This window comes from Argiope bruennichi, chromosome 6, assembly GCF_947563725.1.
Source record: "Argiope bruennichi chromosome 6, qqArgBrue1.1, whole genome shotgun sequence".
Lineage (NCBI taxonomy): Eukaryota > Metazoa > Arthropoda > Arachnida > Araneae > Araneidae > Argiope > Argiope bruennichi.
In genome coordinates this window covers 138,935,381-138,953,194 of record NC_079156.1, presented here as the reverse complement: position 1 = coordinate 138,953,194, position 17,814 = coordinate 138,935,381, and the positions used below count along the sequence as shown (strand labels likewise).

The 17,814-nt window shown below is 29.8% G+C and overlaps 1 protein-coding gene across 1 annotated transcript; it reads left to right on the top strand.

Moving 5' to 3' along the window:
* Nucleotides 1–517: 517 nt before the first annotated feature.
* On the top strand, nucleotides 518–17,482 carry LOC129971114 (uncharacterized). Its single transcript, XM_056084599.1, has 6 exons — nucleotides 518–689; nucleotides 2,093–2,148; nucleotides 6,462–6,569; nucleotides 11,610–11,657; nucleotides 14,438–14,494; nucleotides 17,256–17,482. The coding sequence occupies exons 1-6, from the start codon at nucleotides 560–562 to the stop codon at nucleotides 17,340–17,342; spliced, it is 486 nt and encodes a 161-aa protein (XP_055940574.1). The 5' UTR covers nucleotides 518–559; the 3' UTR covers nucleotides 17,343–17,482.
* Nucleotides 17,483–17,814: the final 332 nt, after the last annotated feature.

The window sequence follows — 17,814 nt, the reverse complement described above, 5'->3', positions numbered from 1 at the left end:
TTTCAGGTTAAAACCTCTAGAATAAATGCTAATCTAGTTTTCAAAAGAATTCTACGGATACTTTATATCACACTGCTGAGTTACAAATTCTTTCAAATTGCAGATGAATATTATGAATATTTGCAGTTAATAAATGAAGTAAATTTTAGGATTCTACCAGTTAAAAAAAATTAAATAACATTAACAATATGAAGAAATGTTAATTTTAATAAGAGTTAATAATTTATTTTATGCATTTGGATATTACTATGCATCCAAACAAACTTGATCATTCCATCATGTTATTTCTTACAAAGACAGCAGGTGTTCGAAATTCTTTAAACCGAAGAAAATACGAGCACACGAATAACAAATAGAACAAATAAGTTGTAATATAAATGCCCATAAAGCATTATAGAAATGTACATAAAACATAATGCGTTATTTTGTATTCAATATTAAAACGAATAAGATTACTGCAAAATTTATGGTGCATAAAAATTTAATCTGATCCATAGTTGGTATAAAAATGCTTCGCAAATTCCTCCTGCAGGAGTCGTACCGCCTAACTTAGTACAAGATGAAAAGCAAATTGAGCATTGTGATTTTGGGCTTCTTCGGTTTGTTCGTTATCATCCAGAGCTTGACACTCGACCCAGACAACCTGAAAAAATATTATAAATGCTGGACATTTGCTCAATGCTATTCAGGTAATTATGAAGAAATTGTATAAACGAATTATTGTTTCTAATTATTTTTAAAAATGAAATTGGATCGTTAATCAATTGCCATTTGGTCATCGATATTTAAATGGAAAGTTATTGTTTTATTATTATTGAAAATTAAATCAAATTATAGAATCAATAGTAATTTATTGGATAATTTTACTTTTTATATCTAGAGTATTCAATAAAAGATATAATTGTTAAATTACTTTTTAAAATCAGCTAAGCGGGGGAAATTTGTAATTATTTTATAGTTTGTGAAATTTCAGATAGTTTATAAAGGAGTTTTAAATAATTTTTAAAGAAATATCCATGCAAATTACCGTAATGCAGTTTTTCTTTTTTCGTAAATTTTAGAATCCAGTCTCTGTTTAATAAACCTATTTAGCAAAGTTTTCTGTAAAGCTTGATTTTTAACGACATTTATATGGCACTCACTATCAATACTATAAAAATTAATTTCTATTTAGCGAATTCGTTGCTTTTTTTCAATGTTTCTCATCTTCCCATTTGTCGATGTTCCTGCAAAATCATGATCGAACAATTGGTCGGAGAAGCGGTCGGTTAGAATTTAAATCATATCAAAATAAAGCTAAAAAAATTCATAGAAAAAGGAAGAATTTTCAGAAAATCCATAACTGAAGGGTTACACTCCCATCCTCGTCCCCCAACCACCCCCCAAGCTCCAAACCACAGCTTGTTTCGCCCCCCTCCCGGCGCCGACGTATAGTTATTCGTTTCATATAAATTATTAAAATTATAAGTACTTTAATTATAGAAATCAAATTGAAATTATTTTTGATTGCACAAACTGCTATCATTCATTTTTTGTTGAAAATTGAATTTTTAAAATTTCCAGATAACAGAGAATTATGTAAATCCTATAACGAATTTCGAGTTTAAATGTAAAACTCTAAGATGTCTAAAAATAAAAAAATATATATATTTCTATCAACCAAAATTAGGTCATTAAAACTCCTTGGCATATAAAAGACTATTTCTCTGCTTAGAACGACAACCGTCAAACGATTTTATTTCTTGAGAAACTTGCAAATCTGTGACTTAAAATGTGAATATTAAGCATATCGGGTTAGGAGGAAAGCGAACAGCACTGAAAACAGGATTTCTCGGTGTGAAACAGTTCTTTTAATCATTCTAAAATGTTGAAGTTTTAAATTATTCAAATCAGTTAATTGAAAACTTCGCATTAAACTCGAAAACACTTTGTATTGATCTCTAAAACTTTTCTAAAGTTACAAAATGAATAAATAATTAGCTTTAACCAATCAATAAATGTATTAAAAATAGATTCTTTATTCGTAAAAATTAAATAATTTTAAAAGGGAGAGTGTGATCAGTTCAAAGCTTAGAGAATTTTACTTTTTCAGATGGACCGGCGGCCGATAAATTTGAAAAATGCATCACGGATTCAATGACACAAGACGTAAGAAATTTCCACTTCTTTTCAGAATTCAAAACAGTATTTAATTAGAGACTTATAAGTTGCATCATTACATATAAAAAAAAGGATTTAAATTTCCAGTTTTGTCCTATTTTTTTTTTTTTTTTGGATTATAACTATTGGAATTGATTGTCACACAAGAATGTTCACGAGAAAATTATATCATAAAAACTTTGACTGCTTTATTAGCAAATTAATTTTTATTAAAAATGTGCAATTAAAATATTTATTTCAATTTTTCTTTTTCAGTCTATGCTAAAAAAATCAGTTATCTTTTATCTTATTCGCTAATACTGAATAGGCTGGTTTTGTACCTAATATTCGCATCTTTCTTATACATAATCGGCAGTCATCTTGATCTACCTTCTTGTTCGAAATGGAGCAAGACCTAGAAGTTCGGTCGGCCTGAAAACCTTTATTTAGTAACTGAAAGATTTGCAAGCATCAGTGAAGCATGGGCGGTACTAAGAATATACGTAATAATTCGTTTGGCAAAAATAAAATAACTAAATTCATAAGTAAGCCTACTCTGGAGTTTAAAAACTTATATAAAAATAGCAGAAAATGCGCATAAATACAAGAATGAAATCACAACGCACCACATACGGAGGATATGGAACACTGTACAGCAATATAAATAACAACAGATTAATATTCAAAATATTATCAATGAATTAAAATTATGAAATGAAAGGGACAAAACAGAGGACAACGCGAGCACCAAAGACAAACCACCACCATTCATCGATGAATAAAATTACATAAATATCTAAAAAATAAGCAAACAAGAATTTAAAGCCGAGGATAAAAAGTCATACAAGTAACTAATGCAAAAAAAGGAGCAATTAATTTAACATTACGAACATGGAAGAAGTAGCAAACAAAAAACAAATATTAGATTATCTAAATTCTGTTCAGGAAAATACAACAAAATATGTTTTCGAAATAAAAAAGCCGCCAGTAGCTGGGACCAAAATAAATATTAAACAAAATAACTTACAACCCCCTCCCCCGAAAACCAGAGAAGAGGCTTATCTTTCTGTGTAAATAAATAAAAACCATGCCAGAAAAAAAAAATATTATGTGTTAATAGATTATAAAAAACCCTGGGTCTTCCGACTCTTATACGTTTACAAGAGTTTTAATTGCATTCATTCAATGCAAACTTTCTCATTGTCTTTTTGAGGATGAATAAGGGGCTGGAACAGCATCGTATAGTTTTTCTCCTCAGTTGTAGCAGATTTAGCATAAGGCTCGGGCAGTTCTTTATCCAATATACCGGCATGTGCCCAAGATAAGATGACTAATCCTTCCGACGTAAGCATATTTAATTTAATATCGTTAATAAATTTCGAATTACGTTTATTTACTTGTTTTTTTTGAAATTTCGCTTAATGAAAGGCTATTTGTAAAAATGTTAATTTTGACACAATTTTTCAATGCCCAGCCAGGCGTAAAATAAATCACCGCCCATTCAGCCAAGATAATGGAATCTTAGGGAGTTGATTAGAAACGTGAATTTATTATTTTTGAAAATGCATACTCGGGCCTCATATTGTCATCTGTTCCCGAGTCATCGATGTACACCTCCAATTCAGGATCTTCTATAGTATTTGGAAAGTCGATAATTTTATGTTGAAGTGGAATATTAGTATTTTTGATGTCATAATTTAATCTGCTGACCTCTAAAAAAAACTTAATGTCAGAGGACTGTTTTTGTCAAATTTCTAACATAAATTAGAAACAACATGGAGTGAAGACATTCCCAGGATAAACATTAAGTGAATAGTTGGAATGATCATGTAACATTTAGCTATCGTAGCTAATAAAACCATTGGATTGTAGGTAATTTAGTACTTCAATAAATTTCCAGTTTTTTAACGGATTAAATCAGAGCAATCAAGAGTTTACTGAGGGTTAAAATAATCCTCTGCAAAAATATCAAAATCATGTACGCCAGCAGAATTGACGAATATTTTAACAATATTGGCATTAAAAAATTTAATCAACAGATTGAGGTAAAAACTCTGAAAAAAAAAACAACCCACATTTCATAGTTAAAAATTTTTTTTCCCACATTTAAATGGGTAAAATAATTTTTCAACATTTAGGATAAGTTATTGGAGAATAGCAAAGTAAATATTTACTTTACTTAGCTCAACTTTTATAAATTGCCATACAAATTCATGTGCTACTGAAATATTTTATTTCTAAGGTTTTACCAATAGTTTCAAATTTTAAAAATAGTTGTCCCTTTATTTTGGGCATAAAAGATTTTTCGAGATAATTATCCCAATTACTTACTTTTTATTATGATTAACGAGTTGCCACTACGTTTGTCTAGCAGAAAAATCTCAGATTTTTTTTTTTTTAATATTTAATTTGCTATCGGTCCAGGTTCAATTCTCCATTTTTATGTTTAACATTTGTATGACATAATTCCCTGCCTTTCACCTCTGTCATAGAAACCCTCGACTAAGTCTAAAATTACCGAAAAGGGAATACACTATCAGAAACAGTGCTGGTTTGCCAAATGGAGATGAAATGTTTAGGAAAAAGAACACATTTTAACATGCCCACTTTTTTTCAAAGTGACAGGAGTCGAATTGGGTGGAAGAAGTGTTACCATTGTGAGATGAAATCACACTTTTGCCACCGATTTGGATTCCCGGACCAGGCTGAAACACTTGGTAACAGATAACAGTTCACAACAATATGGTGCAGCAATTTTTCATCTTTGCAAATCTTTAGCTGTACTAATGAGGCCAAGAAATTAAGAATAGGAAATAACTACAAATTCGATGCTACTCAGTTGTATTATGGCGCCATAAGAGAAAAATAATTGAAACTTATAACTTTGAAATATAAACTTAGTTGATAATTTCAAAATTTGAAATTCCAATAACTTCACTTTCATTGTGGCTGATTTATGAAAATAATGGTACCAAACTTGTGTGCATAAGATTCAAAAGGGTAAAACAAAGTTACATTTTTTTTATGAGAATATACTTTTTCCTTTTATAAACAAGGAAGGGGCTAAAAGTGTTTAGGCATTCTAAAAGAGTAGAGTATTTCATTTTTAAAATATAACTTATGGTTCAAGAGGAAGAAACGAATTAACTAAATGAAGATAATATATCGAACAAAGTGCAATATATGTTTGTTCACAGACTGCAAACAACACAATTGTAAGAAAATAACAACATCGGAAACACGTATTGCTTTAAATGGCGAGTCATTCGAGTACGCAATTTAGTTTGTTGTTGATTCTGCATCCGCATAGTAATGCCATTTGCAATTTGTAATGGTGATTTTATTGCTAAAGTTCTGATGTGCGCATCCATCGAACCTCCCCTGCATATTCAAACCTTTTCTGTCATTAAGTAAAGTAGCATTTTGCTCCTTGTAGCTATCATCATTTGCGCTTGCAAAGGAATTCTTCACTGTAAAAGTGATTTACTTCCTTATACCAAATAATCTTTGGCCTGTCTAATAGCTGATTTCGCCCTCTAGACAGGGAGTAGATTTCAAAATTCCGCACCACTATGGATAAAACTGGGATTGAAATAAGTTATTACTAGTGTTTTAAATTTTAGCTTTCAACAAAAATAATATTTATTCTCTCACTTGCAAAAAAGAAGATTTTTATTTTTCAGTTCCCTTTTGTTGTTCGATGAGATTTCTAAATTTTTTGCTTATAACGGAAACAAAACTGAAGTGTTTGAAGAACTTTAGATATCATGTTCCAAAGGCTTGAAAAGAAGAAAAAGTGTACTGTTTTCACTACGCCACAAAATTAATTTTAACTTTCATGCATATGCCGCAGTCAGAAAGATATTTTATCCGTCCATTTTATATGAACTTACAAGCTTCGGAGCAATATGAGGATCGAAAAAAAAGTATTTTTAGAATTACGCCAACATTTCCATTCATGTTCATATAAACTAGGTAAAAAAAGAAACGAATGAAAAAAAACACTAAGTGCTTAATGCATAAAATTTAGTACAAGACTTTAGCATCGAAACTGTAGATGTGTTATAAATTTTGAATGCAATGCGGCAAGGATAAACCCTCTGCATCTAGGTACAAGAGAGAATGTGATAAATTTAAACCGCGACTTTTTCATCACTTCCAAATACACCTTCGGTTTTCTGTATTCTGCCATGAAGGGCAAAAAACGCCAGCTTGTACCAGTGCATGTGAGTGTCGAGGGGAGAATTCAGTCGACTGATTAAATGGTTTTGAGATTCTAATTATCAGCTTCCTAATGACGTGAAATTATATCTTTATTTCAGGATGTCGACGATGCTTACCAGTTCATTAAAGATAATTACAGCCATTACAAGAGTGACAACTTCGACGACGCCGTTAAAGAATACTGCAATGAAGATGATGACACAAGAGTGAGTTTTTTTCTTCTCTTATCCATTCTAAAAGATGAACTTCTTAAAATTACACCTAGGCCACATTTGCTGTGCCGTATAATCTCTATTTGTATGAAAAATGAACTTGTATGGGCTCTGCAGATCAGACCGTTCAAATGAGAGCTACCAAACTTGGCATATACATATTTTGGAAGGCGGGAAAATCGCACCTTGAGGCGATTTTTTAGAAACTTCACTTAGCAATTTAATTAAATAAAAATAAAGCAAAATGTTGACATTTTTTTCTGCAATAACGTCCAAAAATATTACAACAAAAAATTGAATTTCATATCTTTTTAAACATTATCTTTCCAATGATACTAATTTTTATTAGATTGAATTTCTCCTATTTTTAATTAATTTTCAAAATATATTTTAATCAGGATTTCTATAATTATGTTTCATGCAAAGTGAAAATAAGATTTAATTTGGAAGGCCATGTTAAGCGTGCATGAGAAAAATTAAATTTTATCAACGAGTTCCTACGGCATTGATCTAAATTCGAATTGCGATTAAGTGGTCTTGCCACAGACCAAATATACTATAATTTTAAGCACATGTTTATATGAAATGATAGAAATATGAAGCATTATATTTTTTTTGTAAAAATAAATAATGATTAATATTTATATCTACTATAATAAAGGTCTCACAGCTAACTTTTAAATCATTAGTAATAGCAGAAACAAGAAAAATGGTTTACATAAAATACAATTCTTTGCTTCATTTAATTTCACTAAATTACATGAAATTCAATATCAACGAATAAATTATAAATCAATAATGCTCGGATGAATTTTAAATTTTTAAGCAGATCACGTGTACTTTGAGTTATATTTAATAAGCTCTTTCTTATTGTAATAAATTGAATTTTTTTTAAAGTCAGATAAATTTAAATTTAATAATACTCTGAGATATTGCATAAATTACAAAAAAAAAAAAAAAAAAAAAAAAAAACATTCTCACACGCAGTCGATTCTAATGCTAAATGATTCTACTTTCTGTACTTATATTTCAGAAAAACATGTTTTGTTTCAATAGAGAAAAGTTTTTATATTAGTTGAAATTCAATCGCTACCGTTTCAAATCAAAGTTCAAATTTTTAAAAAAGTGACAGAAAGCAAGAGAAATGCTCAGTAAAATGAACAAAATGGTGTAAGGCTTTTAAAACAGAACGAGTTATATAACTATCAAAACTTAAAATATTATATTTAAAACTTAATATGTTGTTTAAAACTTAAAATATTTTGCTGTGGAAACAATAAAGACTAAGTCATATAAAATGTTTCATTGAAAGTTTTAAAGATCATTATTCCTGTCAAACCAGTTTGTCACCGAAGGCGGCTAGTATCATAATATGAAAATTAATTTGATATAATGATGCACATGACTATCATAAATATTATGTTTTTACTTGAAACGCTTTCCTTCAAGAAGATAGGAGTCAAACCTTAAAATAAGTCGATACATGTGACTCATTAAAATAATTAATGAATTTGTTTCATAATTATATATATACAGTGCACTCCCGTGTATTCGGCCTAATGTAGTGGAAGACCGGATAACAAAAAAGCCGGATAAGCCGGAGTTCCTGTTCTGTGGTGACTGACTGTAATTTAAAAAAAAAAAAAAAAAGATCGGAGTTCTATGAACTCATTTCTTTCCCCTCCATTACAAGAAGACAAAGTTTTTATACCAAAACTCACTGATATAATAGGTATTTTCTGACTTCATATCGAGTACTAAGCCCTTCATTTATCTCAAGCCAAGTAGAATGTAAGCGCTTCTCGGTGAATCATAGAAGCAGCTGCCGGTAACGTGTCCAGTTAAAATAGAAGGATTTCTATTGATAGTTAATATATGTTTATATACTGCACTGCACATTTCAAGAATTTATTACGAATACTGTACGCACTGTGCAGTTATAATCTGGAACAGTGGCAACCATTAAGGTCTGTTACACACTGAAGAAACAACGAGCAGACGCCCGCTTCCTTACCTACCTTGGCTACCTTATACCTTGGCAATATTATCAATGCAATGCCTTGCCTTCCTGATTTGATTGCGATAAAAGGAAACTAGAACGGATGGTACGGAAGCCGGATACTCGCGAACCGGCCTAATATAAGGAGTAATATTTTTTAAAGCCCACCTTTAAATAAATGCAAATAAAAGTGGTAAATATAGTTTATTGAATGTCGTTGAGTGATACTAATTAAATAAAAGAAATACATTAACTATTTTTCTTAAAAGAAACTTTTTTACAAACTATAAAAAGGCTTTTTGAATCCTTTAATTTTTTTTTACAAATGTTAGCTAGTCTGCAGTTTGATCTGCGAAGACATTGTAGCTGTAAATTTATCTCATCGGTTTCATCACTCCGATTCATTTTAAGTTTCCAACCTTTCTACTTTCTCGCATGCGAAGAGAAATTATTGTAATCATCACAAAATTCCAACTCGAGATTTTGACGAATTCCCGCGTTTCAGTCCACCAGGAGTTTGAAAATCCCATTTTTGGAATTATGCCTGTGAATATAATAATTCGAAAATGTTTTGAGCTAAATCAATAAAAATAAAAAATCGAATACATCGAATTTCTGAATCTCTGTTAAATTTTGAACGAAGTTAATTCAGTCTGGAAGCAAGACTGTTTGTTAGTCAACACTCTAACTACAGAGCGGAGAGCTAGATGAATAAAATTTGGTGCATATATTTATCAACTAAAATGTAAATATGTAGCAAATTTTTAACCGCATCTGACAAAGGGTTAACCATTAGTCGATCTGTACTCTCAAAAGCATGTAAACGCAGTAAATAAAAAACGCAATGATTTAAATATAAGGAATATGGTATTCCCTCTTGTTATTTGGAATTGCGTTTCGACCCTGTACAATAAAATTATTAAATATAAAACCAAATATCGTTCACAATTAATTTAAAAAAAATCATGACTGCTTTGGGAATAGAAGTGGATTCAGGCAATTTGAGGCTTCAGGCAATACGCATCATGAGTTTCCTCTCTGGTCAATTTAGTTTCTTATGTCGAGATCTTTTTAACTTAAAGGATTTATTTTAGTTCATATTTTTATTTTAGTTAAAAGTTTTTATTTTAGTAACTTTGTGAAAATATTATTTATTAATTTATTTAAAAATAAAATAAAATTCTCAGAAAATCAATCATAATTATTTATATATTTACTAACTAATAATATAAGCGTATAGTTATTGTGGAACATTAGCCGCTGTATATGCGGTTCCTCAACTGTTTATTTAATTCATATGCACGTGAGAAAAAGTAAAATGCGAATAATTTTATATCGTATGGTTTTGGAATTCTTATATTCGAATCTTTAAAATGATTTAGAACCCATCCACGAAATTTGAGCAATTAATTGATTAATATAGAAGATTTTGGATAAACAATCTTTCTTAACTTGCCATAAATGTGAAGCTTTATTTGGCAGTCCTGGTGTAGAGCTGAGTTGCTTTCATTTGGTAGTGAGAGAAATAGGATGTTTCTAAAGCGAAAACAGCAGATTCTTATTTTAATATAACAAAATATCAGTTTTTCGGAAATGCACCTAAATGATTCTTAAATATTTAATACTTCTCTAATTTAATACTTGATGTAGTAATACATGAAGATTTATTAACAGTATTACTATTTAAAATAGAATACCAGTAGTTACAAGATTCAGATTAGTTCAAGTATATAATTTTCATGGGGCAAGATGCCATGTGCACTAAATGGAATGTCAAAACAAAAAAAAACTTTTTTATTGAGTTTATTTCTTATGGAAATATTTTTGTTTCCATGTAAATTTTGTAACCAAAATTCACATCTATAATACTTTAGCAGCTGCAATATTCAAAATTTTTGTTTTTGTAATATTTAATCAAATATTCACAATCCAGTATTGTTATTGTCCAAATATCCACAATCTGTTTCTGACCAGATGATAATAATTAATGGAAAAAGAATCTACCTGAATTATTAAGTTGAATTGAGGTTAAAATAGTTAATTGAAAACTACTTAATGTCACTCTGCCTCCCGAAAGAGGCCAACAAGGTGGTTTGTTCAAGCTAAAAAAGCTAAAAGAAAGTGTCCATTGATCCATTAAAAAATAAGACTTTTAGACTGGTTCGATACAATACATAATAATACAATAAAAGCAGAAATTTTGGAATGAAACAAACCATATTCAAAAATATGAAGGTAAAAAACATCCTTGAGAAAGGAATACGGAACGCCAATTGAGATGATGCAAATTGAATTATACTATGAGACGCAAGTAAAGAAGAAATTGCATCTACTTTAAGCGACAATACTTGAAGGTTCACTTCAAGTACTGTAGCAATTATTGCTGCCACATGTTAAAGGGTGGTAAGAAATAAAATCAAAACTGAAAATGTCCGAAGAAAAAATTTAATTCAAAATGCCCACTAGTGAGAGAGGTGCGATTAAGCAGCAAAATAAACTTGCAATTTCAAGGGAGAAAAGATTTTCTTGTGTAAAAAAATTAAATAATTTATTGCAAACGCAAATTTTCCTTTCATTTTATGATTCGTAAATTTTGTACTCCTTTTTAGCAAGATTAAACTTCTTTCAACTAGGCTAAATTCATTTTAAATTAATCTGCGTCCGACCACTTTCTCCCCCCTCTACTCCAGAGGCCCTAGACAGCTGTCAAGCATGCCGAGGTGAAAATCCGCCATTGTTTGGGCAATAGGTATACCCCAGATACAATTAATTGATATAACATCTACAAGTCTCGAAATAAATTATTCATTCAACGTATTTGTTCACGATTTAATATTTATTTAGAATATATGTTTCCAAAACATGAATCAATAGTTCCAAAAATTTAAAAATACCAATAGCGGAAAGTAATCCTTTCTATCATTTTCCACTGATTTCCATAGATTCACTGCAACGATTATTTTTATTCTGTACTACTATATTATAATAATATTTTAATAACAAACGACTTTGATTTTTTTTCTTCTGATTTACAGCATGAAATGTATAATAAACAAATAGATGGTTTTGTGGATTATGAGAAGGTAAGAAGTACAAAACTATATTTTTCTCTTTTATTGTAATTGTTGAAATGATTCTTTAGAAATTATATCATGCGAATGAGTGTAAACAGCGAGTACTGCAAGTCGCAATCTTGTGTTAATTTTTTCCTTCCGATAGTATATGAAAATTTTTATTCACGATTATCCTTCAACTGAGTTGTTTTAGTAGTGGCAATAATAAGATATCTCACAGAAATTTAAAGAATAATATTCTTGTAAAAATAAATAGATCCACAGAGATTACTTCTCTACGAATGGATCGACGTGGTTATGTTGCTTTGGATGTGATTTATGAGACAAATGGAACTATTGCGACAAGTACATTAAATTTTCAATATTTAGAAAGAAGATGAATGAATAGCTCATTTTTTCATTCCTTATGGTAGAAATATCTGAAAGAGATGGATATCCAAATTACTTAAGAAACATTTTACCTCTTTTTAGCTTGTAGAATTCTGAGAATAGGACACTATTTTATTCAACTAAATACATTTTATCCAAGAATGTAAAAACCGAAAAGAAATTTAAAACGCTTTGACATTTTTGAGCAATGAATTTAATCCTTCTGATATACATTTCGACAGCTGATATTTCTGATTTTTCATTTACTCTGGTAAATCTTTTAATTAAATGAAGAATTAATTTATTTTTTCGTTATACTTTGAATCGATGCAAAGAAAATTTCCCTTTAAGAAATTAACGTTTTTGGTCCTCAAATTTATCAAAAATAAAATGTCATTCAAGTATGTGTAAAACTATATTAAGATCGAAGTTTTTTCCCGTTTTCAATTACATGAATATATAAAACTAATGCTGAGAAGCAAAGGAAATTGGGTTTTACAGGATCAAACAATTTTAAAATATTGTAATGCTGTTCAGTTGAATTAATAAACATCAAATAGGATTTTATAAACCTTCATTAAAACCGATAAAATTAATTAATATGTAGGAACCATTTTTTTACTTTCTCGAATTCAAAAAATTCGAACTTGAAATTTTCAAAAATCTCCACATTTGAAACCTACCTGGGTTCGAAAAACACATTTTTAGAAAATGTCCGTCTGTCTGTGACAAAGATAACTCAAAAACGCTTTGAGCTAGATGGCTGAAATTCAGTATTTACACCAAGCTTGTAGATTTTTGTCAGATTTTGAGCCAAATCCTTTCAGAGTAAATCTGTCTGTTCGGCTGCTTAAGCATAAGTTAACACAACAGTCACAAAAAGAAGAAAACGGGATAGATAAAATTCGGCTCACAGATTTAACATCTGTAATGCAGCCACCTATCAAATTTTAAGTCAAATCTAACATGGGGTTGACCGTCTGTACTTTTAGAAATATATAAACCTTATAACTCAAAGTCGCAATGACTTAAATATATCCAATTTAGTATATTATTTTGTGACTACAAGTGCAGTTTTGTGTCAATTTTTTTTTTTTTTTGAATCGGTTGAGAAAAACGTGCCTAAAGCACAAAATCGATGTTTAGATACTATTAACGCATCACTGGATTTAATTGCCACATAATTCGCCAAGGATGGCACGATAGATTCAGTAAAATAAATCTCTCAATTCAGGCCAAAATGTAATATTTCGTAACTATTGTACGCCAGTGCCCTCCAAGTCGTTCTCTGGCATTCGAGAGTATACTTGAAAGTTTTGGGAAGACCCCTCCCGCTGGTTTATTCCGCAATCTGTGAATTGTCGCCTGGATTAGAAAACGGATTATGCTGTCAGAAAAAAAAAAATGATAGCTTTAGGTTGCAATGTGCGTGAAAGCTGTCACACCTTTAGCTCTAAAAATTTTATAGCCTTTTTACGCAATATTGAAAAAATATTAAAGCTAAAAAAATTAATTATACATCAGAAGAATATGCATTCAGCCTTCATCACAATTCGAATTTCAATTTACTTTCGTTTTACATGATTAATTGCATTACAACAATAACTGGTTATGCAAGTTACTTCTTTGTAAAGAAATGTGTCATCGGAATGTCACAAAAATCAAAAGTATATCAAGGAATCCCATGAAATAAAGAATTCACCATTTTAAAATTAATGTTTAAGAAAATATAAGGGTAAAGCATGTTTCTGACCAAAGTTTTTTTTTTTTTCTGCGAAAAGAATTCCTTTAGCATAAAAACTGAATTGATTTTGCGCATAAAGTTAAAAATATATAAATACATTTTTTTTCGCATAATAAGAGAAAGTATAATCAAGTTTTTTTTTTTTTTTTTAAAAAACAATATTTTTTTTTTTTTTTTAATTAATCTTTTTAAATAAAGTGAAAATCACAAGATCATCGAATCAATAACGCAAATTTTTGTTTCGATACTCTGATTTCAGTGGTTTAAGAAATTACTTTCGGATAAAAGATTAGTGAGTTCAATTTGCATATAAAAAAATTTCCTTTTTTTGAGTATAAGATTTGATTATTTCTGTTTTGAAAAATATTTTAGTTCAAATTCATATTAAAAATAATCCAAGGATTAGGCCATATGGAACTTTAAAAAAAGTTTGAAACATTGTGAATTCTGCATATCTTCAGTTTTGTAGCCTGAACGATTTCAACACCAAATGATTTCGGTTCTTTTAAAAATACTTGTTCTATTTTTTATCACTTATTATACTTTTTTTTTAAAATGATAGTTTCACAAAATATTAATGTGAACAGGAATGACACGAAACGTTTCTCAGCACCGTGTTTAATAAAAAGAATCTGACATTCGTAAAAGATTATTAATTTACTTCTTCATTTTACAGAAAACCTGTGAAGATCCAAGTACTTCAGGCAGATGCGCAAGAGTTGCAGAAACACTAGTAAGATACATATATGTTTTTAAATTTATGAATTCAGTGACTAAGAGAAAAAGTGTACTGAGAAATAGAGTCTATTCATGTTTTTTCAACGATAAAATGAAATTATCCAATCAATAATTTTTAAGTAATCATTCCTTGTTAGCTACTTCTGCGACAAGCAATGATTTCCCGTACTAATTGTATTATTTTTTAAACCTGATTCTCTCTAAATTTAAGCCGGATTTTAAAATCGGAATCATGATTGAATCAACTCAGAAGTAATCAGTGTAAAGTGGAACTGACACTGCAAAGAAAAAAACAGTGATTATAAAGTATGCTGTTTAAGCATTTCATCAGTAAATTATTTCAGAGCTCCTGTTCTTTATATTTGAAATCGATCAATCACTTTGGAATCAGGATGGTTACCGGAGGGGGAACAATGTCGTAGGGGGAATGGCATCTCCCCCATACCTTAAAGTGGTAGTCTGGAAAAACTGATAAAACTTTTGTAGTGTGGAGATCGCATTTGATAAGTTGATCTAGCTATATATGATTGTTTCATTAAAAAAACATTGATCGAAACCAATAAAGTTATAAATTTATTTAAGTTGGTTTGTTTCTATAATCCTTGTTGCTTTACATATAAAACTTCTTAAAAACGTTAGAAATTTGTGAAAAAATTCTCTACGATCTTCTGCCGCTTTTTAAAAAATCTTGTTTTGGGAGAGAATACTCTCAAAAGTATGAATCCCAGGAGATTTAAGGGTTGTTGGCTCTTGTGTATTTTTCCATATCCCCTTGAATATATCCATATCTCTTTGAATTTATCCATTCAAAGTAAAAGTAGTACCAAAAACTGTCAATATTATTTCGATGCTATGGAAAAACTTTTGAAATATTTCATTAAATCATTTAAAAACAAAATCTTTAACATATTCAGAATTAGAGTATCTCCACTTGACTTTTTAGCAATTAATTTGGCTGCATCACTTGGAAGGAAGCCGATCAAACACGCAGTTCCGTTCTGTTTGTGGGACTTTCAAAAGAAGCGTCTGCCTTTCAACAGAGCCGCACAAAATTAATCACATTTTCTTTGGATCATAATCTAGGAACCTATTTCCTGAGATATTTTCAGAAATGAAATCACTGTTAGCATTCATTAAACTAATTTCATTGTACATCGTCACTATTATGAATCACAATTCGCAATACCGTGAACGATCTCTCTCTCTTCCATTTCCTTTTTTTAAAATCATTTTGTCTCTTTGTCAGTATTGGTGGTGAGTTTGAAAGGGTTCTTCCAACGGGCGACTCATTATGATCATATTTTAAGGTTTTTCTCTCAAAAAATGCAAATAATTTTCACAGCAATGACATTAAACGCCTTTAAAAGTTTTATTAGTTGCTACGCAATTTCAATTTTTATACATTTCTGAGGTGAGCAATTTAAGTGTACGATACTTTTGACTGCCACTGTAAAAACTCAAATGGGAGTCAAACAAACAGTCAGAATTCCCAGATAAGTTTTGTACTTTAAGCCAGGATTGATTCACTTTACAATTTAGCAAGGATTTGCTGTCTCAATGAGACTTGTTTCAAATCTTATTTTGAGTCTCGATTTGGACACGAATTTATAGTTGTTTATAAAAATAATTACAATACTTACCTATAACCACAAACACAGTCATTCTACAATAAAATGCATCTTTGTATCTTTTCTACCATTCATCATATTTTTTCACCCTATGCCATCGCGCACATTTCAAATATAATAATAAAGAAAAATTTTAATTTGTTCACGTGATGTTCTTCGCATCGAATTCGAGAGGGCATCTGATTTCCAGTTCGTTGGGTACAACACCTAATTGTTGTTAAGGATGATTTTCAGGAAGCAAAAATAGTTAGAGGAAATTAATTTCATGCATCAGACAACAGAATGAATATAGGCTTTGAAAAGTAAACTCCTAGAAAAAAAGAGTAATTCAATTATTCAGTCTCTTAGTAGGATGGGATCAAATCAAATTAAGATTATAAAGAAAACTTCCTATGTTTTAAAGTATTGTGAAAAGTGGTTGTTAAATGCTAATGTCAAATCTATAACAACAAACGTACGGTAAAATTAGTGAAAGATGCGTTAAGAGAACGAGACGTTCGAAATTTTGCATTCAGTTTATTTAACTTGAAAAAAAAAGAATCTCAGAAGATTATTTGATTTTTTTTAATGCTTATTTAATTTATTAGATAAAGATCAAACAACCTGAAATTACACTGTCGCTAGGTATAAATACAAAGGTTAATGATTACAAAGAGTAAGCATATTTTTAGCCATTCTATAAACTATTAAAAACCATCTGATTAAAAGTATAAAGATCAAATATACGCATATTAAAAAAAAATCCATTTCGCTTTTTTCTCCGTTCGAAAAAGAACGCATTCCTTGACTCCTAATTTTTTTATCACAAATATAATTTTCAGGGATCCCTTTGAACTCTCTTCAAAATTTTTAAAATAAAATATACAAAATTAGTCACAATATTTTTTAATGATGCATCTTGAATTTCATACTCTTCTTGATTTAATAATTTACTTGTTTTAAACTTCTAATATTTTGTAACATTAATTAACGATGCAATTTGTTTATCTAATGAGAATTTATTTTAAAAATCTTCAAACCGATTATTTGGATTTAGGTCTCTTGCATTATGTATTCGCCTTAAATTTTGTTCCATGTTGTTATTTGTGCATTGAATCATAATAATTTCTTAATCTATTTCTTTTTCAGCAATGCGTGTTCTCTCTTTTGGATCAACTGAAGCAAAAGGGAAAATGCAAACTCAGAGGAAAAGTGAAAAATGTGGTACAGGTCTAATGATAAAAAAGAATACCATCACTTTGCCATGCAGCCAATTAATTTTTTTGTTAATTGCCATTACATATTACAAAAAGTAACAGGATATATGTAAAAATTTAAATTTTTGAATCAATAAATAATGAATATGTATGGAGAAATTCAAACTGTCTGTCTCATGACATTATTTTGTATTAACAAAATTCAAAACTACAGGGTGGTTATAATTAAATTTGCCCTATAAAAAACATCATACAACACAAACGGGCAAACGGATTGCAACGAAATTTAGTATATAGTCTATACATGAGATGCGCTCACGGAATTTTGAAAGAAAAAATAGTTCCAATATGTCTACCAGAGGTCGCTTTTTCAGGAAAAACATTTAATGTAACAAAATACAGAACGGAATACAGAAACAATATTAACAAACGAGAAGAATTATGAGTAATAAAATGTAAAACCGGGAAAAGCTGTCATTTCTAGGAAAAAA